Raw genomic sequence first — 26,066 nt, 5'->3', positions numbered from 1 at the left:
AGGAAAAACATTTTAAAAGCCAGCTGTGCTGGTTACTTACCTACTAAAATTCAGGCCACATTTGTTTGTGAGGAATACACCTCTCTGTGGTGAGTGCACTTCTCAGCATTTTAAGATTTCTTTTTTGTGGTTTAAAAACCTTCCCCCCACCCCTTCAATTTTTCTGATCCAACCACATAAAAAAATTCACACTTCTTTACACTGAGCAAAGACCACAGAATTAATCTAAATAATACAGCCAAGGGTAACAGTGCTGGCTGGGATTTTTAAAGAAGTCAGAGGGATTTAATAGCTGAATTCTCATTGAAAGTCAATGGGAGTTGGTACTTAATTCCCTCAGCCTCTTTAAATATCCTACCTGCTCGTAAGAAATAAGAGTGCATATAATTCCTTACTGTGGACCAAAAGTCTAAGCTTTCTGGATGTGACCATGCAAAGTTACCCCTTCCATGGGTTTCTTTTAATGAAATATTCTTTGAAATGAGAGACTCTCTTTTAAATTGTGTGGTACGACAGATCTGGGAAGAAGTAAATCTGTGTCTTTATTGAGGCAGGGTGTTTCAGGGTTAAGGTATAGGAGATTTGGGTTCTGTTCCTGGCTCTGCCAATGAGCTGCTGTGTGGCTTTGGACAAACCACTCATGCACTGATTTTCCCATCTGTAAATATACTATAAAATATAAAACTAAAATATAAATATTAAAACTAAATATAAAATATAAAACTATAAAATATCTGCATCTTTAGGCACCTAAATACCATTAAAATCTGGTCCAGAATTACTAAGTGATAGAGACAACAATAATCATCATTCATTCCCAGGGAAGGCGAATGTGACTACTCCTATTTTACTGATTTTCCCATCTGTAAAATAGGAGTAGTCACATTCACCTTCCCTGGGAATGAATGATGATTATTGTTGTCTCTATCACTTAGTAATTCTGGATCAGATTTTAATGGTATTTAGGTGCCTAAAGATGCAGATATTTTATAGTCCCTTCTTATCTTTTTGCCTTTTCATGTTCAATTAGGGGAAAAGGGGTCACCACGCTAAATACTTCAAAAGGTGTAAAATATTCTCAATATAAATACTGTTCACAGCAGGTCCATAACTAAGTACAGATCAAATGAATGTACTTCCTATACAGATATGTCATCCTATAGTCCACACAGTCATATTTTTATTTACTTGTGTTGTGTTGTGTAACATGTTGGCAATGCCTCAGGCAGTATTGTAGGTAATTTGTATTCATAGGTTACAATTTAAAAACTGTCTTCTGGTAATTTTAAATGCTTCTTTTTAGAAATACAAACCTCCAAGAAACACACAGAAAAAGGAATGTGAGGGGAGGAGGTGTAAGGGAAAACATAAGAATGGCCAGACTGGGTCAGACCAAAGGTCCATCTAGGGAGGAAAAACCTTAGAAGATTTCTATTTAGCCTTTACTGTATTACAGTGGGGGAGAACTAAATTCTCAGTGTGTGCACAAAACAACATAAGAAAAATAGCCAGTTGAAAGGCAGTCAGTGAGGGAAATGTAAACAACTTTGCCAAGGGGAAAAGACCAAATGGCACCCCAGGCAAGGAGCATCTTCGGCACTTCTCCCCCCATTTGTTAAACTTTTGAATACCTTATTTTTTTTTATTGCAAAAAAATTTATTTATTTTATTTATTTATTTTATTCATTTTTGTAGCCTATTTCACGTCTTTGATGCACAATTTGCATGCATGATTTATCCCTGTCATTTAAGAGATTCTACAAAGGTCCAGAACATTCTAGGAGGTTAGTGAAAAATGAATCCACATACAGAATACCTGACGCATTTTATTTCAAACATTCTATTTTCCCTTTTGTCGCTAACAACAAAAACAGCACCCCAAGCCCAGCACCCCAGGCAATCGCCTTGGGTTGCCTGCCCCTAAATCTGGCCCTTCCCCCAAGTTACACTCATGGAGAGTTTCCTTCACACGTGAAGCTCTCACCCATCACTTCCACAAAACTGACTTATTGTTTCCTAGGAGAGTGCCTCTTTGGGATCAAGAAAAGGAGTACTTGTGGCACCTTAGAGACTAACCAATTTATTTGAGCATGAGCTTTCGTGAGCTACAGCTCACTTCATCGGATGCATGCCGTGGAAACTGTAGCAGACTTTATATATACACAGAGAATATGAAAAAATACCTCCTCCCACCCCACTGTCCAGCTGGTAATAGCGTATCTAAAGTGATCATCAGGTGGGCATTTCCTGGATTTGTGCTGGAAATGGCCCACCTGATGATCACTTTAGATAAGCTATTACCAGCTGGACAGTGGGGTGGGAGGAGGTATTTTTTCATATTCTCTGTGTATATATAAAGTCTGCTACAGTTTCCACGGCATGCATCCGATGAAGTGAGCTGTAGCTCACGAAAGCTCATGCTCAAATAAATTGGTTAGTCTCTAAGGTGCCACAAGTACTCCTTTTCTTTTTGCGAATACAGACTAACACGGCTGTTACTCTGAAATCTTTGGGATCAGGATCCATTGCAGAGGAAACAGCTGGGAATGGGTGGCCCAACTTTGGCTATGGACATCTTTCTACCTGCCTTGTAGGTTGCTAAGAGAAAATGATACAACATCAGGGTTTATTATCTGTCCTGTGAAGGTGGGATCCTCCTGCTAAAGGGGACTTCCAGTGCAGATATGAACATGGAGTTTCCCAGGTGCCTCCACTCCAATAGAGATGCACTGCTATGGAGGAGGGTTATGGGGCGAGAGCTCTGCAGAAGAACAGTATCCCACTGATTCCTTGGGATCCATGAGGTTTGGAGGTAGTTCCAGCAGTCTGTTTCTAGGGGGGAAAGCAGGAAGTGGGGCAGGATTCCCAAAATGATGAGAGGGGATCTTTACTACGGAAACTTTTTGGAGACCTACTGAATTTGCAGGATTTAATGTGAGAGGTGTTGACCCAGCCCTTTGTGCTGACCTGTTGAGAACAGTGTGTGTGTTGAGCTGCTAACATTTCTCATTTCTTGCCTCACTTGGGTGTTGCCCATGGCTACCCATTGGAATACAATATATAGCTTTGTAGAAACATTGTTGATAGTTTTTTTAACATTGAAAAGTATAGATACAGTATGCATTGCACTGGCTGATGTATAAGAAAATAACCTAATGAAATTTCCCTGAAGGGTTAGCAATATTTAGAGGTATGTAACATTTGTTAAGCCATTTCTGCCCTGTTATCTCCATCACATGCACTCTTTGACAGTACAATCCCCGATAGACAGCATCTGCACAGCTCGTCAATTTCCTGAAGATCATTAATACATAAAAATGCAGGTCCTTAGTATAAATTATGCAAGCTCTATATTAGCCTAGTATGGTACTTAAAAAACAAAAAACCCAAGATCCATTAGAAACTACTTTAGATTTTTCATAAGGCTCCTTAATGTCCCACACTAAATAAAATATGAATCTCAGTGGGCTGCAGTGTAATAATGGGGACAGGGAATTGAAATAAAAATAGTGAAAAAGAATTCTGTTCAGTTCTTACTGTAATGTGTTTGAGGAATTCATCATGGTAAGGTCATTCAAGAGAAATGAGCTAAAAAGGTAGGAACAGATCCTCAGCTGATATAAACCGGTGTAACCCCATTTGTCACAGTTATACTGATTTACTCCAGCTCAGGATCTGGCTGATTGTATTCTTAATTCAAGAGGGAAGAATTTAAAGAGAGCAAAAATAATTTTCAAAGCTAGGCAGCTACTCACCCAGTGGAGAATCTGCAAAGGTAAATACCCTTGCCTATCGACTATAGCATAATATCAGCAAAAAGAAAGAATATAGAAAAAAAGTTACAGTGTAGGAATATTACTAGGCTAGTTGAAATTTAATTTTATTAATGTTTTAATCAATTTTCATTTCGGTAAATAAAAAGTGAGATTTAAAACTGCTATGGTAGAAAAGAAGGTTGAATGGTAGAAGTGAAATGAGGGGACTCAGCATTTAATGTTTCAGACTTTCTGCCAATTTTAAATTAAACAATTTTACAATGAAAAGAATCTTTAAATCTTGACTTTAGGGTTCAATGGTGGGATACTAGGCCAGACCCTCAGCTGCTGTAAATTGCCTTAGTTCCACTGAAGTTAGTGCTCAGTCATGCTGATTTATACTAGATGAGGATCTGGTCCCTTGTCTTTTCTCATCATATTGAGATTAAATAAATGTCTTTCAGCTTAATTCATATAGTGTTTTGAAAGTTTACAATGTGCAGTTCTGTCTCTGTGAATTAATATTTTAATGCAAAAACCACAGGCCTTCTGAATTTTAGAAGAGAAGATGCTACTGTACCGTTCTACATTTATCTTGGCTTCATATTTATATGTGGCCTGACTAACATCTTGAAGATCATATCTAGTAAAAAATAAAACCAACAGGTTAAAATATTTAAAGGATTCCTCAATATTTTACTACCTCTCAATAGTAAAACCATGTTCTTTTCTCAGAACAAAAGCCTGAAAAACAAACTCCTGTCGGGAAACAAGCTTTGTGGTATTCATGCAGAAGAGGTGAGTAGAGTTTCTTACTGTTCTAATCCTAACACACGCAGAGAGACAGAAAGAGAATGTTGAGGATTGCCATAAAGAATTTCACACAGAGACTCTGGGCTAGATAATGTAGACTTCATGTGTAGCTACAGCTAGTGTTCAAAGAGGCCATGCATCTAAAATCTCTTCTCATTTGCTCCCATGACAAAACCATACATCAGGAAACAAAATACAGTCTCCATTTTTAGACAAAGTAAATCCATACGTTTAGATTTGAGGTCATTGGGGGAGATTGTCTGCCGAATCCCAGGATCAAAAGCCTTGATTTTCTCCATTGGTCCCAATACTAAAAAGTAGAAATAATAACTCCATTGTCTGAGTAATTTTGAATAAAGAATTCTAAATAAAGCACTGGAGAAATAATTTTTAATGTTAAAATAGTGTATGATTTAAAAATCTATGCATGGCATTTTACCAAATATAGAATAAGAAGTGGTGCCTCTGCCAAAGAGCTGGCAATCTCATACAGACAATATAAAAGCCCTGATTCTTCAAATACTTAAGCATGTGAGTATTTTTAGTCATATGAACGGTCATGCTAGCTACTAGTGGTTGCTATTGAAGTGAGTAAAGTTATGCACTTATTCGAGTAGTTCCCGGTAGTCATCAGGAGTACTCAGATGAGTTACTATTGATTCCCACCATTCTCAAATAGGAATCAAGCCCCAGTGATGTAAATCAGGAGTAACTTCAGTGAAGTCAAACTGGAGAAGCATAAAAATAGAGAAGAGTCATCAACAATAGCGTACTCTAGGGAACAATTATGCATTGCCAAGAAGATAGGCAAGATGATCTAAGAATAAAACTTTTCTCTCTCAGTCTAATGAGTCTGCAGAAGTCAATGCATGTTGCTAGAACACCACAGTATTATCACACTTGAATCAAGTACATTTTAATTCAGAAACAGATTTGAAAACTTGTATTTTCAAAGTTATACAGCCAGATACATAATCTAAATAACTGATTTCCATTGATTTCAATTGAGCTACACTGCGGGAGATCTAGCCCATCATATCTAAGAAATTTGCAGCAGTCAGAAGCAATAGATTCTTTTCTCTCACTTTGCTCAAGCTACATCATAGTATCTTTCTGGTTTACTCTACAGTATTTGGTTTCAAATGTATTTTTCTCTCCCTTTGTACTACTGAATTGTTGAAGTCCTGGCCTAAAAATATGACAGTGTTATTTTTTTCTCTCTTGCTAATTTTGCTCAGGGTTCATCACATCTTGAATTTTTAGTATTATTTAACTTTATTTTTTTCTATTAGTTTTGCATCTTATTGAATTACATTAGAATATTCGCAACATAACTATGTATAAACCAGTACTGATATCTACATTTAAATGGAAAACACGGAATTTGACATTCCAGTGTTTGATATGAAATCAGGTTTCAGAGTAACAGCCGTGTTAGTCTGTATTCGCAAAAAGAAAAGGAGTACTTGTGGCACCTTAGAGACTAACCAATTTATTTGAGCATGAGCTTTCGTGAGCTACAGCTCACTACTGTAGCTCACGAAAGCTCATGCTCAAATAAATTGGTTAGTCTCTAAGGTGCCACAAGTACTCCTTTTCTTGATATGAAATCAGTGTCAATCAGTATATTGCCAGTAAATCTTGTCTTTATCCTGGGAGTTTGAAGTGGTCAGAATCAGAACTGCTTGCAACCTCTCTCTAAAAATTCTCATTGACGTATCTCTCAAGTTTTAAAAAGACCTCTCTATCTCAATATGTGTTTACATGAGAGACCAGATTAGCTGAGGTGAAATTCTCATCAAAATGCACAGCAGGAGAATCATTGTGAATCATACTCATGGATGTTAAGAAAGCTAACTGTAACACTGCTCCTTGTGGACCAGCTGGTGTCTTCCTGCTTCTGGAGACACAGAAGAACCTAAAGTGCTGAGAATTGTATTGGTTCCACCTCACAAGGGAGGGTTAGGGATTACAGGCAGCAAAAGCATGCCAGACTTCCCTTTGCATACCGGGGGCTCTACTTTCTCTATGACACCCTAAGGAGGGAGGGAGGCATGGCAGACCATTCTGAAGGAGGGCTGAGGCAGTGGCCTGCAATCCAGAACAACAGGCCTAATTCTCTGTATAGGATGATCACAGTTGAGAGCAGTAGAGATTCCATTCATTTCTATGGCTCAAACCAGAAGATTGTAGGAGATTTAATCCCCACATACTCTCACATTATTTTCAAATTGATGCACAATTAGAAATAGAATTAAATTTGGAGGCAGTTTATATTTTAGTGCATCTAATGAAATACACCACTTATTTTTATGGTGCCAAGTTCTGAGGTCCTTTACCTAGTAAATTGCCTTCAAATCAATTCTGAAATTGATTTGTGTAAAAGCTAAGTAAGGAATTTAGGATTTAACCCATGAACAAACTACTAATTTATTAGCCCAACAATATGTGACCTAACTGGCTGCACTAAGTGAAAAGCACTTATTAACATACAGTACAGTATGAGAATCAATGGAACTCTTGTAGTACACAGTACAATTCATAGTACAGTGTAGTGTAGTATGCCTTGTCATCAGGGAATTTCAAAGAATTGAACTCTGGATTATACAAAGAGCCTGTGGTAGCAGATTGTGAATGTGCTTTACTTTTCAAGTGCCAGAACATTAAGCTTTGTAGGTAGCCTTTATGAATTACGTGTTAAACCTGGCCAGCACAGCTAGGATGAGATGCTGCCCAGTTGGTGATTTGGTGCTCTACTCTAGCCAGGATTCAATGGGGTAAAACAGGGAAATGCATATTGTTTTCTTCTATTCTGAATAGGAGGAGTAATATGCAGAATGAAGCATACATACTAGGTGGATGCTGGTGTGTCACTCCCTCTGCTAGTAGATCAAAACCCCTTTAGGCTGCGGTGTGTGGAATGGCATGGTAGTAGGTTGCCCTTTCTTTTTCTCCTTTAAATGCTACTTGGAAATCCTGCTCTGCTGACTGCAAAGGGAGCAGGAAAGGTAGAAATTCTCTGTGTCCTTCTTGCACCAGCACAGCAGAAGGCAGAATCCTACCTTACATCCATAAACTGTTACAGGGTGGACACATCCCCCCAGTGTCAGATGTTTGAACTTAGTGGAATTACACTAGGGATGAAATTAGCTCTAGGGATATTAATTTTACCAGCTAGTTGTGCAATTAGCAAATGGATGATACTAACATAAGTATAAACTTATTTATTTTGCTGTAGCTGTTCTCTAAGAATCATTGGGACTTTTACACTAAAAGCTAGCACAGCATCAACAGTCTAGTGTTGAATAAAAAGCTGCCACTATCATCAGGATTGAAAGGTGGGTGTGCGGCACCATCTCAGAATGTTAGTCAGTTACAGATATGACAGAGAGCCACAGGGATACAGTGCTGCTAGTAACAATTATAAAACCAGACATAATTTTTTCTACTAGCATGATCAGGAAAAAGCTGGTAAATGTGGTCTTAGACATCAGCTGGTAAGACATGACAAAAGATCTCTTTGCTAACAAATGGTTTCAGAGTAACAGCCCTGTTAGTCTGTATTCGCAAAAAGAAAAGGAGTACTTGTGGCACCTTAGAGACTAACCAATTTATTTGAGCATAAGCTTTCGTGAGCTACAGCTCACTTCATCAGATGCATACTGTGGAAAATACAGGAGATCTTTTTATACACACAAAGCATGAAAAAATGGGTGTTTACCACTACAAAAGGTTTTCTCTCCCCCCACCCACTCTCCTGCTGGTAATAGCTTATCTAAAGTGATCACTCTCCTTACAATGTGTATGATAATCAAGGTGGGCCATTTCCAGCACAAATCCAGGTTTTCTCCCCACCCCTCCGCACACCCCCCCCACACAAACCCACTCTCCTGTTGGTATGTGTGTGGGGGGGGAAGAAAACCTGGATTTGTGCTGGAAATGGCCCACCTTGATTATCATACACATTGTAAGGAGAGTGATCACTTTAGATAAGCTATTACCAACAGGAGAGTGGGTTTGTTTGGGCGGGACCTGGATTTGTGCTGGAAATGGCCCACCTTTATTATCATACACATTGTAAGGAGAGTGATCACTTTACATAAGCTATTACCAGCAGGAGAGTGGGGTGAGGGGAGAGAAAACCTTTTGTAGTGATAAACACCCATTTTTTCATGATTTGTGTGTATAAAAAGATCTTCTGTATTTTCCACGGTATGCATCCGATGAAGTAAACTGTAGCTCACGAAAGCTTATGCTCAAATAAATTGGTTAGTCTCTAAGGTGCCACAAGTACTCCTTTTCTTTTTGTTAACAAATGCCAGTGTTGATCAGTGGCGAAGCCAGCAAGGGATCCTATGTAAGCTGTACAGCTGGCAAGAGGCATTTTCCCTTTGAAGGTTGATTTCAACCTCTCTGGAACACTGGGCCAAAGGTTTTAAATTCCTTTTCAAAGTGTAGCCTCCAGCTTGACTTACAATATAATACCTCACACCTGTCTGGCATCTTTCTTAGGATAATTCAGTGTGGAATAGCAACCATATTTTCATATATATAATATAAAGTTACTATTGATGTGTTCATTTGACCTCCATGGTTTGTTATTGGGGTCCAAACCCTTAAACAGTTAGCTACTAGCGACTGGAAAAAGCTGCAAACCCCCTACCCCTGAGCTACTGAGTGTGAGAATTTTCTAAAGGAGTGAATTTTAGACTTTCCTATAGGTCAGTGGCAGCTGTATATATCATAGAGATTACATACTTTTTTTAGGACCAAATACTGATTCCATTAAGGTCAGTCGCAGTGTTGCCATTGTTTTAATTGGATCAAGATTTGACCCGTAAGATTGAAGTGTACTAATGGTTGTATCTGGTAGTCCACAGAGCCATAATGACTTTTCCTTAGAATAGAGCCTTGGCACATTCTGTTCTCCAAAATAAACATAGAGGCCATAAGGGGAAAAAGAAATGTGGAATAGAAAGATAGCTCAGAAGGTAGAGGTGAAATATGCTAATCTCGGCTGTTTGATTGACCAAGGTTTCAGGTGAACCTTTTCTTCAGTTTCACTTTGTGAGTGGTCTTCAAACTCTGAGTTTCATGTTGCGTTATAGGCCTGAATGAACTTGTAAACTGAAAGCAAAAGCAAAGCTGCAAGGTTTTACCTGGTTTCTCTTCATAACCATGTGAAACCAATTAAAAATTAAAAAAAAAATGACACATTTATTTAGAAAACTGCAGTGGTCCAAGTTAGCTTAGAACTTTAAAATGTCTATTCAAAAAGTTTTGAGCCTTAGGATTTTTTTTCATATATCCATAGATTAGAGGCCAGAAGGGACCATTGGGATTAGCTGGTCTTACCTCCCGCCTAAGACAAGCTGTAGAATTTCACCCAGTGATTCCTTCATCTAGCTCAACAACTTGTCACAAAATTATAACGTGTCTTTTCGAAAGACCTGCAATCAGGGGCTATGTCTGCCCTGCACACCTTACCGCGGCGTACCACTACAGCCGTGCCGTCGTACGGCACTCAGTAGAGCTGCTCTTTGTCGCCGGGAGAGAGAGCTCTCCCACCAACCAAATAAAACCACCCCCAATGGGAGAGCAGTTCCCACGGATGAAACGCTGTCCATGCCAGTGCTTTTCGTGGTTGAAACTTCTGTCATTCAGGGAGGTGGTTTTTGCATATCCCTGAGCGACAAATTTTTTTAATGGTGAAAGCTCAGTGTAGACATGTCCTGACTTAAAACGTCCCAGTTATGGGGAATGTGCCAACTCCTTTGATAAGTCATTCTCAAGGTTGATGTCCCTTTTCAATGGACTTGGGATGAGTTTTGAATTTCATTCCACTAAACTCTAAATATCAGAGACCGTCCAATACCATGAAGATGTCATTAAACATGCAAATTGATGGGGGTACGGAGGGTGTTAAAAACCTCACCACAACAATTAAAAACTCAAAAACAGCTGGCAGTGAAGTACTTCGATCTTTACAATAATATCTAATTTGAACACCCTTTGGGATTATTACAATTGTGAAGCCAGAAAATACTTTATTTGGGCTGGCTGCTCAGATAAAGGGGAGGAAAATATCAGTAGATAAAGGAACTCAGTATAGTTCAGATTCTGCTTTTTAAAAACTTTTTAAAAATATATAAGAAAAGTAGACTAAATGGATTTGAAATTAGTTTATTAACAAATATTTTTCTTAAAATTAAAAACAAAACAAAAACCTTTCTGGGCCAGATCCTCAGAGAACATAAATCAGCATAGCTTTGTTGACTTTACACTAGCTCTCTATACGATCTGTACAATGTGAGTCACAAAAAGTACAAATAAACACATAATAGTAGAAATCATTAAACACTTCTGAAGATTCTCACCCATGCTGCCTTCATTTATGCTTAGCTGTGAACATTTAATAAAATCTTGTGTCCGAAATGGATGAGTTAAACTAACTGTATGTAACAATGTGATAGCTTGTGAATGTATTTTAATTGGAGGTCACTTTTTAACTCTTCCTTGGGTCCCGTAATTGGTTTAGACATACTGTCCTTGCAAAGAATGTATATACATGCATTCAAAAGAAAAGAAAGAGAGAGAGAGAAAAAAACTTGACTTTTTGATTTTGCTTCACTTTTTTTTTTATTGTCAGAATTGTCAGAATTTAAATTGTCAGAATTTGCTGTCATCTCCTCCACAGGTTCTCAAATGGAAATGATTTTAAAGATTAATTTATTATCTTCCACTTGCAGTCAAAAAAGATCCAAGCCCAGCTGAAGGAGTTTCGCTATGGGAAAAAGGATTTGATTTTTAAGGTGAGTTTATATTTCTAGAGCTGGCTAAGGTATTTACTTACAGTCCATATAACATTACAATCATCCAGTAGGATGATTACTGCCTTTATTACTGGAGAACTGAGAAATCATTTCTCTGTCAACATAATGAAAGAAGCTCAATACTCTGAATCACAGACATCATTCCCATAATGTGCTCTCTGAAATCCCCTCTACTTCAGTGTTGAAGAGACAATGCACGGTATTACAATGCTTCCTGTGGCAAAGATAGAGGTGATTTCAAAGCTTCAAAAATTCTGTTATCTTCATCATTATTTAAAATTAAAGTGGAAAAAATATTTAGCTTATGATTATTTACATTAAAGTGCCTACATAGACCAATGTCCCAGCCAGTAGTTTGCCAGTGACCCAAATCTCTCCCATTGTTCCACAGATTCCTGTGAAGGGCTTTTTTATCTTTCTAATTGAGCAATAGAGCATTTTACGGCTGCCTGGTGGTTTCTGTTTGATTAGCAGTCCTCCATGCTAAAGCTGTGTAGGGTAACATTTAAAGAAAAGCATTCTAATATTTGTGACAAGTAGACTGAATAATTTGTAACAAACATGGAAAATAAAATGTTATCCTGTAGGCATCTGGCTTTTATCCATCTACATACCCCTCTGCTGAAATTTCTTTTCTGCAACTTCCTGAAAACAAAATGAAGTATCTATTAGGGATGTGCAAACCAAATTTAGGTTCAGTCTAATTCACATAAATACCCCAAAGTTTTGATACACAGCTGAAACATATCCAAATTCCTCTTTGTAAAATCAGGCAGATAATATTATGAGAACAGGATGTCTCATGGAATTTTGCATACTTCCTACTTCTGGTCTTTGCTGGAACCTAGAAGATGAGGGAGCAGAATTAGTGGTAGGCCCTAGGCATGAAAAGCCTTATCTGAATTTTCACTAACTTTAGGCAGTTTCACAAGAAATTTGAGGAATTTTCTCTAAGCTAGCTCCAGGGTTTTAGTTTGGAGCTAGAAAGATGATAGCTAATGAGGTAAAATCAACTCCACGTCAGTTCAGGTTCAGTTTTGATTTTAGGTGAAAAATTTAAGATGGGAAAGGAAGATATTATCGAAAACTGGTTAGGGGGAAAGGCTTATTTTATTTGCCTGCAGCAGGAAGGCTCAACTCTGACTTCTAGGGGGTGACCATGATGACGCTAGGGGAGAGAGAACACTTCAGTCTATACTCATTCAAATCGCCAAGAAGGGTGCCAGTTGTGGTGGTTGGTTGGTTGGTCTGGTTTGGTTTTTTGCATGGCCAACACTCCATTGGCCACCAGAAACTTGTTCTCCCATTTATTTCAAAAGGCCACAGGATAAACAGTAACCATTATCATCACTGAATTTCTGTTCTGCTTGCAGCTGTAAAAAATAAATATGGCAGCTATGTCTCCTCTAATTCTCCAGTGAATCAGCTCATAATGTTTAATATAACCTGACTCTGCAACAGCATCTTATCAGTTGCAGTAAATAAAATCTAAAGTAATAATAATACTCGCACTTACAATCCACTTTATATTTTCAAACCACTTGACAAATATGCACAAATCAATCTTCATAGCCTCCTTTAAAGGCACAAAAGTACAATTAATTATCACCATTTGACAGGTGGGCAAAGTGAGACAAAGGTTAAATGACTTGCTCAAGGCTATAGAGGCAGTCAGTGTGTCAGTTGGGATTTGAATTCCAGTTCCTGGCTCTCAGCCCAGTGTTCAATCCACTAGAGCATGCTGCATGGAGAGTATTGAGACTATTATTTTTAAAAGAAGCAAACTGTAATTTTCCATGTGTTGAAACAAGAAAAACTAAGAGCATTTAGTGACAAATTTCAGCAGAGGCCTCTTATTTTATAGCCCCACTTGTACAGCAAATTACCTCACAAAGACAGCTACAGTTTCTCTGAGTCCATTTTAATTATACTAGTAGCCCTAAAACCCTGACTCAGCAAAGCACTGTAAGCATGTGGTTAAGGGACTGAAGTTTAAGTACTTTGCTGAATCAAGGTCTATGTTTGTTTCAGGCATTTCTAACTTTTTTTTTTCAGGCTGCTTCTTGATATATTGATGAGAAAAAATCAGATATTTTAATTAATTAAAATAAAGAAAAAAATAATTGATTGTGTGTGTGGGAAAAATACAAAATGTAAATGTAGGCCTGATATAAATTCAGGATAGTGAAAAAGATCATTCAGTAATTGCACTCATGTCAGAAATATAAAGGGAAGGAAGGGTAACCACCTTTCTGTATACAATGCTATAAAATCCCTCCAGGCCAGAGGCAACATCCTGTTACCTGTAAAGGGTTAAGAAGCTCAGCTAACCTGGCTGGCACGTGACCCAAAGGACCAATAAGGGGACAAGATACTTTCAAATCTTGTAGGGGGAAGGCTTTTGTTTTGTGCTCTTTGTTTATGTGGTTGTTCTCTCTTGGGACGGAGAGAGGCCAGACAGAAATCAATCTTCTCCAACCCATCCTAATCCAAGTCTCCAATATTGCAACCAGTATAGGCAAGGAGGATTAGTTTATCTTTTGTTTTGTGTGAATTTTCCCTGTGTTAAGAGGGAGGTTTATTTCTGTTTTCTGTAACTTTAAGGTTTTGCCCAGAGGGGGATCCTCTGTGTTTTGAATCTGAATACCCTGTAAAGTATTTTCCATCCTGATTTTACAGAGATGATTTTTACCTTTCTTTTTTTTTTTTTTAAATAAAACCCTTCTTTTAAGAACCTGACTGATTTTTCCATTGTTCCAAGATCCAGGGGTTTGGGTCTTTGATGATTTTGTAACAAATTGATTAGGATATTATTCTCAAGCCTCCCCAGGAAAGGGGATATGTAGGGGTTGTGGGGATATTTTTGGGGAAGACATCTCCAAGTGGTCTCTTTCCCTGTTCTTTGTTTAAAACACTTGGTGGTGGCAGCATACTGTTCAAGAACAAGGCAAAGTTTGTACCTTGGAGAAGTTTTTAACCTAAGCTGGTAAGAATAAGCTTAGGGGGTCTTTCATGCAGGTCCCCAGATCTGTACCCTAGAGTTCAGAGTGGGGAAGGAACCCTGACAACTCATTACGCGGTTTTATACAGATCCTTTATTATTTCTCAATCTTTTTCTTTATCAGTGATTTCAACTGTAATTTGTACAAAATATGAATACTTATTTGAGTGTGTTTTCAGTTTGTTTTTGTGATGTGTTTAAATGGTTCTGCATTATAGTTTCAGAAGTGCATATTTCATGTATTGTCTATCCATTGTAGTACTTTTCATTTAAGATTCCAAGGTAAAATAACAATTGTTTCTCCATATAATAGGAAAGTAAAGCTAGTGATCTGACAAGCTAATTATGTGTCAAAAGCTTTGGAAAGTAAAGATAAAATAACGAGGAGAAAGGGAATTTTAAAATGTTATTGGCTGAGATAATGAAAGAGGTTTATAGAATTACATGACACATCCACTGGAATACATGTAATTAAATCCCCTAGACTGCCTTGATAATCTCTATTGGTGCATTTTAATTCTTTTAAGTGGCTTCTGTGATTAGGAAGAGTTCTAGGTATAAAGTCCTGAAAATAGAGGTTTTCTACATATGCAGTTGCTATATCCTGTGCAATAGCGGCATAAGCTTTGTTTGCCAGCATAATTCAAACTTCTATAGTACAAGGTGGGGAGCCCCATTTCCATAACTATGTAGTCCCTGATTTATCTGCTGAGACCACTGAAAAGTTCAGTTTGTGACAAAGTTTCTGTGATTGGAGGATTGCTCACTTAAAAATGGACTGCCATTTATACCAAGCACCCTCAATTCCCATAAATATTGGTGAATATTGAGGATGCTGAGCACCTCAAAGGAGGCCCTCAATACTCCTCAGGATTGAGTCCCTTCATATTATTTTCTTGAAAGTGGGATTAATTTGTCAATTTGTAGAGACTAGAAAGACATGACAGGATTGAAGGAAGCAATGTTTTGTTAAATCAGCGCATATGAATAAATTAAGCATGTGGTGAAGTGCTGCCCTGAATAGGGATGGCCCATTGTATTAGTTTGGATGGAATATATGGAATAAAAGTGTTGGCATAACCTAGTCACTGTTCATCAATGTTAAACAAGGTTTGAGGATTGGTATATAGAGACCTCAGCTTGCTTAGTACCATGGCACATGTCTCATTAAAAAGTCTTTTAACCTTTTATTAAAGATAGAGAAAAGAAGGGAAAATAGTTAAAACATTTGAAATGTAAAGTATTAAATCAGGCTTTCATTTTAACTACTTGGTTTTGTTCCCTTTTCCTTAATCTGGAGAAAGTTTTAAAAGAAAAAAAGCCTCTTTGTCTGATGGTATCAATGGCAGTAATAACCTTCCTTTTGGGGGAAAAGCGAATAGGTTCATTGAGAAAGGCTGTAAATGTCATTGTTGCTATTGTTAAAGTCCAATTTTAGAAGGGACCCTCTCTCCTTTATTTTGCGGTTTCTTAGATGGTATTAAAGGTGGTAATAACTGGAATTCTAGGTGGTGGTTGGGATTCAGCTGGTGCCAGTAGGGGGTGACGATGTCGTCTGGGTCCCTCTCTCTCTGTCTCAGGATGATGAAGGCACAGGGTCCCAGGAAAACAGTGCAGGTGGCAGCTATGATTAGAAACTAGCTTCAGAAGCCTAAGTATGTTTCTCTTGCCTGTTCTTTTTGTTCTTTTGAACTTTCCCCACAAAATATTTCTTTTAAGAACTCAAAAAGGGAGTGTAGGTGGCATGGCCCACCCCCTCATTATTTTGTCTACCAATTAGGCTTAGTGTCTGGCATAACAATTTTGGCTCATTATCCTCTGGCTCCGCATCTTCTGGCTTCTGACCAGCTTAATTTGAACATGGTCGCTGAATCGCATCAACCTGGCCTGTTTGTTTAGACTAATTCAGTTATTCTATCTTCCTTTTTTACTTTTTCCCATCAACATTTGGTATTAATGTTGTTGTATCCTTTTATGAACTTTTACATACTTTTTACAGATGAGCTCACAATTGGGGTAAATTTGTAGGCCCAGTAGTCACAACAGGTCTTAAGCAACTGTTTCAGTACTTTCCTAAACCAGGTCTTAAGATCAGTACTGATATAAAATGCACTATATATTAAATTTTACTTTCAAACTGTCTTTGCAATACAAAATGGTAGTCTTCCAGGAAACTCACTGATGCGTGGTGTGGTTTTCTTTTTACATACTACTCTTCTTATAAAAAAAATATTGTATGAGATGCAGAGTTCTGTAAGATTAGTTTCAGAGCATTATTATCTGGATGTAGCAGTAATGTGTACTATGCCTCTTCCTAACTTAAAATTGATGCTACCATATATAGGCTTGTGTTTCAGTGCCTATTAAAAATAATTACATCCACAGTAAACCTATTTCCTGGAGTTGCAAAATTTTTCAGTGGCACAAAGGACATAATTCTGTACTCCCTAGAGACAAAGATCAGAAGTGATAAAAGCCAACTCAACAGAAGTCATGTCTTCATCATTAAAATTTTAAATGCCTCTGTTATGGTTCAGGGTTATCCGTACCTTTGACCCCACAGTCTCTCTATGAGCACCTCATACAGTGAGAGACCTACCCCTGTACTTCTTTCATAATAGAATCTCACAATTCATCCCTATATGTATACCTCAAATAAAAAAAGAAAAGTAAGAGAAACAACAACAAAAAAATCCACTATGGCTAAACAGATTTAAAGAGGTAGTTAGAGATAAAAATACATCTTTTAAAAATTGGCAGTCAGATCCTACTAAGGAAAACAGAAAAGAGCATAATTCTGCAAGTCAAGCATAAAATTATAATTAGGCAGGCCAAAAAAGAATTTGAAGAACAACTAGCAAAAGACACAAAGCCTAACCCCCCCCCCCCCAAGGCCATGTCTACACTAGAGAGTTTACAGAGGCAGAGCTGTACCAATGCAGCTGCGCTGCTGTAAGATCACTTGCGTAGCCACTCTATACCAGTGGGAGAGAGTTTTCCCATCCATATGATAAAACCATCTTAACGAGCGGTGGCAGTTATGTACCACTGACATAGCACTGTGCACACTACCACTTATGCCAGCGTTCGGGGGGTGGGGGGGTGTTTTTTCCCACATCCCTCAGTAATATAAGTTTTGTGGACATAAGTGCCCTAAGTACATCAGAAGCAGGAAGCCTGCCAAACAATCAGTGGGGGCACTGGGCAATCAGGTTCTAAGAGAACACTTAAGAAAGACAAGACAATTTCAGAGAAGCTAAATAAATTCTTTACATCTGTCTTCACTGCAGAGGATGTGAGGGAGATTCCCATACCTGAGCCATTATTTTTAGGTGATAAATCTGAGGAACTGTCCCAGATTGAGGTGTCAATAAAGGAGATTTTAGAAGAAATTGATAAATTAAACAGTAATAAGTCACCAGGACCAGATATTATTCACACGAGTTCTGGAGGAACTCAAATAAGAAATTGCAGTACTTCTAACTATGTTATATAACCTATCACTTAAGTCAGCCTCCGTACCAGATAACTGGACAATAGCTAAGGTAACACTGATTTTTAACAAAAGCTCCAGAGACGATCCTGGCAATTACAGGCTGGTAAGCCTAATTTCAATACCAGGCAAATGGGTTGAAACTATAGTAAAGAACAGAATTTTCAGATACATAGATGAACATGATATGTTGTAGAAGAGTCAACACAGCTTCTGTACAGGGAAATTGTGGCTTATCAATCCATTAGAATTCCTTGACGGGTTCAACAAGCATGTGTACAAGGGTGATCCAGTTGATGGAGTGTATTTGGACTTTGATAAAGCCTTTGACTTGATAAAGCCTGATAAAGCCTCACAAAAGGCTCACAAAGTAAGCAGTGATGGGATAGGAGGGAAGGTCCCCTCATGGATCAGCAACTAGTTAAAAGATAGGAAACAGAGGGTAGGAATAAATAGCCAGTTTACACAATGGAGAGAGGTAAATAGCAGGGTCCCCCAAGGATGTGTGTTGGGATCAGTGCTGTTCAACATAATCATAAATGATCAGGGGGCTGGAGGGGAGAGAGAAGGATAAACAGTTAAGTGGCAGAGTTTGCAGATGGTATGGAATTATTCAAGATTGTTAATTCAGAAACTCTCTGTGAAGAGTTGCAAAGGGATCTCACACAACTGGGTGACTGGGCAAGAAAATGGCAGATGAAATTCCAAGTTGACAAGTGCAAACAATGCAAATTGGAAAACATAACCCCAACCATACATACAAAATGATAGGGTTTAAATTATCTGTTACTACTCAAGCAAGAGATCTTGGAGTCATTGTGCAGAGTTCTCTGAAAACATCTGTTCAATGTGCCGTGGCAGTCAAAAAAAGCTAACAATTCTTTGAAAACATCTGCTCAATGTGCCATGGCGGTCAAAAAAAGTAACAATATTAGAAACCATCAGGAAAGGGATAGATAATGAGACAGAATATGTTACAATGCCAGTATGTAAACCCATGATATGTCCACACCTGGAATACTGCATGCAGTTCTCATTGCCCTATCTCAAAATAGATACGTTAGAATTGAAAAAGGTACAGAGAAGGGCAACAAAAAAGAGTAATGACAGGTTTCAGAGGAACAGCCGTGTTAGTCTGTATTCGCAAAAAGAAAAGGAGTACTTGTGGCACCTTAGAGACTAACGTGGAACAGCTTCCATATGAGGAGTGATTAAAAAGGCTGGGACTGTTCAGCTTCAAAAGGAGATGACTAAAATGGGATCTGATAGAGATCCATAAAATTGTGACTGCTATGGACAAAGTGAGTGAGGAAGTGTTAGTTATCCCTTCACATAACATAAGAACCAGGGGGTCACCCAATGAAATTAACAGTCAGCGTGTTTAAAACAAATGTAAGGAGGTACTTAGTCACACAGTCAACCTATTGAAATCATTTCTAGGGGATGTTGTGAGGGCCAAAAGTATAACTGGCTTAAAAAAGGAATTAGACTAAATTAATGGAGGATAGGTCCATCAGTGTCTATTAGCCAAAATGATCAGGGATTCAACCCCATGCTCTGAGAATGCTAGAAGACAGTGGATGGATTGCTTGATAAATTGTCCTGTTCTGTTCATTCCCTCTGGAGCGCCTGGAATTGACCACTCTCAGAAGACGGGCTAGATGAGCCATTGTTCTGATCAAGTATGGTCAATCTTCTGTTCACCCCCACTTTTAGACTGGGTCACCAAGATATAGCACCCTGCTTATCAACAGTGTTTCCTTAGCTCCGTTTAGCCCCTGCTATAGACTTCCCTTCAGAAGCTGTGAACAGTGTGAAAAGAGAATGACACCGAATAGCTTCTACAAATAAAGTATTATTCGTTTATCCATAAGAGCATAGCAATCAGATAGAAAAAGGTTCAAACATCAAAAGGTCTATGGATGTATTATATGAGCTTAGCATTTTCCTCAAGACTTAGCTGGGCCGTAATTAGCCCTGGCACCCCTTCCCTTCTGGGGACCAGGTTACATTATGTCTCTATAGATCCTGCCTCCCCTTTTCAGCTTCTAGGATGAGGCTTTTAAACCTTCCCAGGCTCTTTATTTCATTTTGCCCAACTGAAGTTCCCCTCCCCAGAGCACCAGCTACCCTGTTGATCAAAGCACAGCAGGGATAAAACTTCAAAGGAATTGACACCTGTATTGTTTATTAGGACCAGTTACTGGGTGATCTGGAGCTAACTTTCAGTTCCTGAAGAGGTGCAAAAACCGCTTAGGACTAAGTTAATTCTTTGCAACTATGTAGCAAACAACATGATCTTAATCAGGTATACAAAATAATCATTAAAAAGTAGTACAGAAAGTAATACAGTAATACAAATATTCATGGAGGATAGGGTCATCAATAGCTATTAGCCAGGATGGGCAGGGATGCAAAACCATGGGCTAAAGCATCCCTAGCCTCTGGATGCCAGAATCTGGGAATGAGTAATGGGGATGGATCACTTGATGATTATCTGTTCTGATCATTCCCTCTGAAGTACCTGGCATTGGCCACTGCTGGAAGACAGGATACTGAGCTAAATGGACGATTGGTCTGATCCAGTGGCCTTTATTATGTTCACATATCTTCCACATTCTGACCTGTTCTCTGAGAAGTAGCATTGCGGTTCCATTGGTCTATACTTAGCAATACTCTCTTTCAAAAGCAAAAACAGGGAACTATAACTTTTTTTCACCTTTCATTATGATTTGAGTTACACAGCAGTGCTGGGGAGTTAGAGGAGGTAAGGACTTCTCTCTCATATGCCCTAGCTCACAGGCTGCTTGGACCTTGTGTGCAGGGGTAAGCAAGAGTGCACCTACTTATCCCTTCCTGGAGCAGGTGGTTGCTGATAGGTGGAGCATGGGTGAAGTCTTGGCTCCACTGCGTATACTCATTGGCCAGTTCAGCTGAAGTGGCATACCTTGTTGCTGGCATAGGCAGCAGGCAATTACCATAACAGCAAAGCAATAAAGAAGCAAAGGGGTATTTGTGATTCAAGGTGTGTCTGAATGATAATGTCTTCCAGAGCTACTCCTGAGGTTGTGTTTCTTATCCACCACCCCTCACTCAGGACTATGTCTAAGGTCACAACCCAGCCTAGTGAGATGAACTATATGGGGAATCAGGGATACAAAGGGTTAAAGCCAATGACAAAACTTGAAAGTTTGAATTAAAACTTGGGGAGGAACAGCTCACCATCTGCTTCTTTAACAATAGCAGAAGACACAAGAATTTTTTGGTATAAAAAAGTAGATACTGGATTTTTTCCCTCTTGGTACAGATTTCACACCAATGACTTTACTAAAGATGAGAAATAGAGATGTAAGCTAAAGACTACATGCAGTGTATTAACTTAACGACAACTGACTAGTGTCTTGAGGCAGGGATCCAAAAGATATTGCAATTTAATAGTATAGTTCCATTAACCTATGGTTTGTGAAAATAAGTGTTGAAGATTGCATGTAATTCTATTCACGTGAGCAAAGAACTTTAGAGATGGCAAGCTCTTTTTACAAATTGCCCATGTTGTCTTTAGCAAGAATGATGTGCCTGGGTGAAAATAACCTATTGCTACACTACATTTAGAGCCTTCTAAAAAAGAGAAAATCAGTCATGAAAAATGGGAAGCATTTTTTTCTTTTTTGGAGGTTGTCTAGAAACAGTGTTAATTTTTCTAAAGGTGAATGGTGTTTAAAAAGTATGCAAAATACCTGAAATTTTATTTACAGTTTAATTCTTGTATCTTCTTAAGTTCTGAAAGTATCCGGATTCTTTATCTCTGTGTTCATCTACTGTATTTCATATTGTTTTCCTTCTGATGCACTTGAATCACACCCATCTATTCTAGTTTGTATGGTATTCCTACTACTACACTGTTTGATTTAATAGCATAAAATGCTGTGGTGGGAGCAGGGGGGTTGGTTGTTTTTCTTAAGAGAGGCTTGATTATTTTTTTATTCATAGAAAGAAAATTGTTGGCTAAAAGATGAGGTAAAGAACAAAACATTTGCAATACATGCATAATCTATTATAGTGTGAAGATATACTTAAACTGAAGGTGTTCAAATATTGATTCAGATTGTATCTTGATAAATAAATTAATGAGGACAGGAGTACTGTTGCATGGTTAATGAGCTACAGAAAAATCTCTGCAGGCATTTGTGTATCCTTGGGATAAAAGACGGGTTAGAATACTTGGAATTTCGGAGTTTTCACTGTGCTCATCACTTATAGCAAAGTTCAGTCATTTCAGAATTACACAAAGAAGTGACAAACATATTGTTCCTTTTGTTTAGCAATTTGTAGAGCTGATTGATTAAGGAAAAAAGTTTCCCATAATTACTCATTCATATTTCAGGCATCGTGGTCTAGTGGAAAAGGCACTAGACTGGTGGGTCAGGCAACCTTCCCTTTACCTGCTGTTTGACCTTGGGCAAGCCACTTCACCTCGCTGTGTATTTTACCATCCCTTATCTGCCTGGCATATTGAGATTGTAATCTCTGAGGGCATGGGCTGTCTCTCACAGTGTGCATATGCACAGTGCCTAGCATAGTGGGCACTGAGCTCAATTGTTGTCTCTTAGCACTAGGGGGAGAAGTGCATGCAGTGGACTGTTTTATTTATTCGTATCGATATACACAGAAAGAGAGAGATTGCTATATGATTATGATAGAGAAGGCAAGGTCAAAGAATTGAACCTTGCACTAGGAATAGAAGGAGATAATAGTCCTTACTCCTGGGGGAGGGGAGTTCATTCAACAATCCCAGATTGGCTCTCCAGAAATCTGTCTCTCGCGTATATGAGCTTTACTCTTCTTGTAGAAACTTTCATTGTCCCAGAGAAGCATAGTTGTCAACCATTGTCTTCTTCCTAGAGTGTTAGTCAATCTTTTAGAAATCCTAGGCCCAGGTAAGGGAGTGCTTTGAAAATGAGAACTGAGACTTTGAACTTTACTCATTATTCTATGGGAAGCCATAGTCTGTGTTGCTGAGGAGACATGCTGCAGTGTTCTGTACTAATTAGAGTTTCCTAAGTGGCAAAGGCTTCATGCCCAGATATATTACATCACTGTAGACCAGCCAATAGATGCCAAAGGCATGTAGAGTATACTCCTGATTATGCAAATAGCATATGGGACATGGATGTTGTTCGGATAATGGAGAGGGCAGAAGCCATTCAACCATTCAGCAGCATCTGGAGGATCCTCCTTCTCCTTGCTGTCTTAATCAGCAGGCTCTGCTCTGTGATCACTCAATCCCATGACAGCCAGACTGCAGAGGTTTCCCTGTGTTACTGCAGAGCCAGTGACACCTAATCTCTGCAGGCACAATGTGTGCCCAGGATGGGGGTGGGGGACAGGGGCTGAGAAGGGGGCTGAAATCCTGTTGGTGCTCAGTAGAGACCCCTTGGACAGGACTCTGCTATGCCCCACCAGGACTGCAACCAAAGAAGGTAGATAGCATTATTCACAGATGCTTTTATGTGTTAGCATCAGCAAGGAATCAAGGAACGCTCCTGAACAGAAAATTGTGGAAATGTGCTATCAACCAAAGGAGATAATTTCATGGCGGCAAACTCTTCAATATGCTTTGCTCTGCCCACCGGCATAACCTCTGTCTTGCTCTGGTTCAGCTTCAGCCAGCTGTTCTTCATTCATGAGCTCATCTCATCCAAGACTGGGCCATCTTGATAGTAGTGGTGCGGTTGTACGCAGTGAACGATAGGTAGAGCTTGTGTCATCTGCATGTTGCTGACTCTTGAGTCTTTGTTCTCCAACTCACCTACTAGCTGTATGTAGATACTGAATAGGACCAGAGAGAGAACTGATCCTTGTGGGACTCCACAAGTGGGAGGTCTGGTGATGGAAATTTTCATAGGTTCTAAAGCCTGAAAGGACCATTGTGATTGTCTAGTCTGACTTGCTGTATAACACAGGCCATAGAACTTCCCAAAAATCATTCCTAGAGCATATCTTTTAGAAGAACATCCAATCCTTGATTTAAAAATTGCCCGTGTTGAGAATCCACCATGACCCCTTGTAAATTGTTCCAGCGATTAACTACTCAGACAGGTAAAAATGTATGCATTATTTCCATTCTGAATTTGTCTACCTTCAGCTCCCAGACATTGGATCATGTTATACCTTTCTCTGCTAGATTGAAGAGCCCATTGTTAAATACGTGTTCCCCATTAAGTACTTATAAACTGGAATCAAGTCACTACTTACTCTTCTCTTTGTCAGTCTAAATAGTTTAAGCTCTTTGAGTCTATCACTCTAAGGCATGTTTTCTAATCCTTTAACCATTCCTGTGGCTCTTCTCTGAACTGTTTCCAATTTACCAACATCCTTGTATTGTTGGCATCAGAACAAGGCACAATATTCCAGCAGCAATCTCACCAATGCCAAAAAGAGAGTAAAATAACCTTTCTACTTCTATTCAAGATCCCCCTGTTCATGCATCCAGGATTGTATTAACTCTTTTGGCCACAGTGTTGCACTGAGAGCTCGTGTTCAGCTGATTATCCCCCACAGCCCCTAGGATAGAGTCCCCCATCCTGTAAGTATGGCCTACATTCTTTGTTCCTAGATATATACATCTACATTTAGCTATATTAAAACATATATTTTTTGCTTGCAGGCAATTTACCAAGTAATCTAGATCTAGATCACTGTCCTCTTTATCTTTAACTCCCCCAATTTTTGTGTCATCTACAAAGTTATCAGTGAAAAGAAAAGGAGTACTAGTGGCACCTTAGAGACTAACCAATTTATTTGAGCATAAGCTTTCGTGAGCTACATCTCACTTCATCGGATGCATTCAGTGGAAAATACAGTGAGGAGATTTATATACACACAGAACATGAAAAAATGGGTGTTATCATACACATTGTAAGGAGAGTGATCACTTAAGATGAGCTATTACCAGCAGGAGAGTGGGGGGGGGGAAGAAAACCTTAAAAGGTTTTCTCCCCCATGCTGGTAATAGCTCATCTTAAGTGATCACTCTCCTTACAGTGTGTATGATAACACCCATTTTTTCATGTTCTGTGTGTATATAAATCTCCTCACTGTATTTTCCACTGAATGCATCCGATGAAGAGAGCTGTAGCTCACGAAAGCTTATGCTCAAATAAATTGGTTAGTCTCTAAGGTGCCACTAGTATTCCTTTTCTTTTTGCGAATAGAGACTAACACGGCTGCTACTCTGAAAGTTATCAGTGATGACTTTGTTTTCTTCTAGGTTTTTGATAAAGATGTTAAATAGGGTAGGGTCAAGTCCAGATCCGCACAGGACTCCACTGGAAACAAACCCACTCAGTGATGATTCCCCATTCACAATTACGATTTGAAACCTATCCATTAGCCACTTGTTGTTCCATTTAATATGTGCCATATTAATTTTAGCTCCATTCTAGCTTTTTAATCAGAATGTTGTGTGATACCAAGTCAAGCACCTTACAGAAGTCCAAGTATATTACATCAACACTGTTAGCTTTGTCAACCAAACTTGTAATCTAAATTTTTAAAAAATGATAGTTAGTTAGTTTGGCGGGATCTATTTTCCATGATCCCATGTTGATTTGCATTAATTACATTACCCTCCTTTAGTTCATTATTAATCAAGCCTCTCCATTATCTTGCCCAGGATCAATGTCAGACTGATGGGCCTATAATTACCCATGTTATCCTCTTTATCCTTTTTAAAAATTGGTACAACATTATCTTTCTTCCACTCTTCTGGAACTTCCCCAGTCCTCCAAGGCTTATTGAAAATCAGTTTCCCATCACTACTCATTGGGTGCATCCCTCCTGGAAGGACTCAAACCATTTTACCACATTTCCCTGGACTCTTGTGACCTCTCTTTAGAGAGAGAGCAGTGGCTTATGGTCATCTGTGTCAGTTATTGCAGAGAGGTCCAAGAGGATGAGAATGGATGTCTGCCCTTTGACAGCAGGAGATCACACATCAGTGCCACTAAAGCAGTATCCGTTCCATGTCCTTGCCTAAACCCCGATTGTGCCAGACCTAGGAGATTAGCTTCAAAGTGATGAGTTTGAATTTAGCCTTTGACTAGCCTCTCTATGAGTTAGTTCAGCAACAGGAGGCTTGATGCTGGAAAGTAGGTAACTAGAATTGATGT

General features: G+C 38.8%; 1 protein-coding gene across 2 annotated transcripts in view; it reads left to right on the top strand.

The window, feature by feature from the left end:
* The window catches only part of LUZP2 (leucine zipper protein 2), a 332,664-nt gene that overhangs the window by 207,578 nt on the left and 99,020 nt on the right, over positions 1 to 26,066 (top strand). The window contains exons 6-7 of one of the 2 annotated variants that reach the window (XM_073347815.2): positions 4,491 to 4,553; positions 11,318 to 11,380. The exons of the other annotated variant lie outside the window; for it this stretch is intronic. Of the exons in view, the coding sequence (XP_073203916.1) occupies positions 4,491 to 4,553; positions 11,318 to 11,380 (126 nt within the window). The remainder of the gene's footprint in view (positions 1 to 4,490; positions 4,554 to 11,317; positions 11,381 to 26,066) is intronic. 2 annotated transcript variants of the gene reach the window in all.

Source organism: Lepidochelys kempii, chromosome 6, assembly GCF_965140285.1.
Source record: "Lepidochelys kempii isolate rLepKem1 chromosome 6, rLepKem1.hap1, whole genome shotgun sequence".
Taxonomy (NCBI): domain Eukaryota; kingdom Metazoa; phylum Chordata; order Testudines; family Cheloniidae; genus Lepidochelys; species Lepidochelys kempii.
This window is presented reverse-complemented; position numbering and strand designations above follow the sequence as displayed.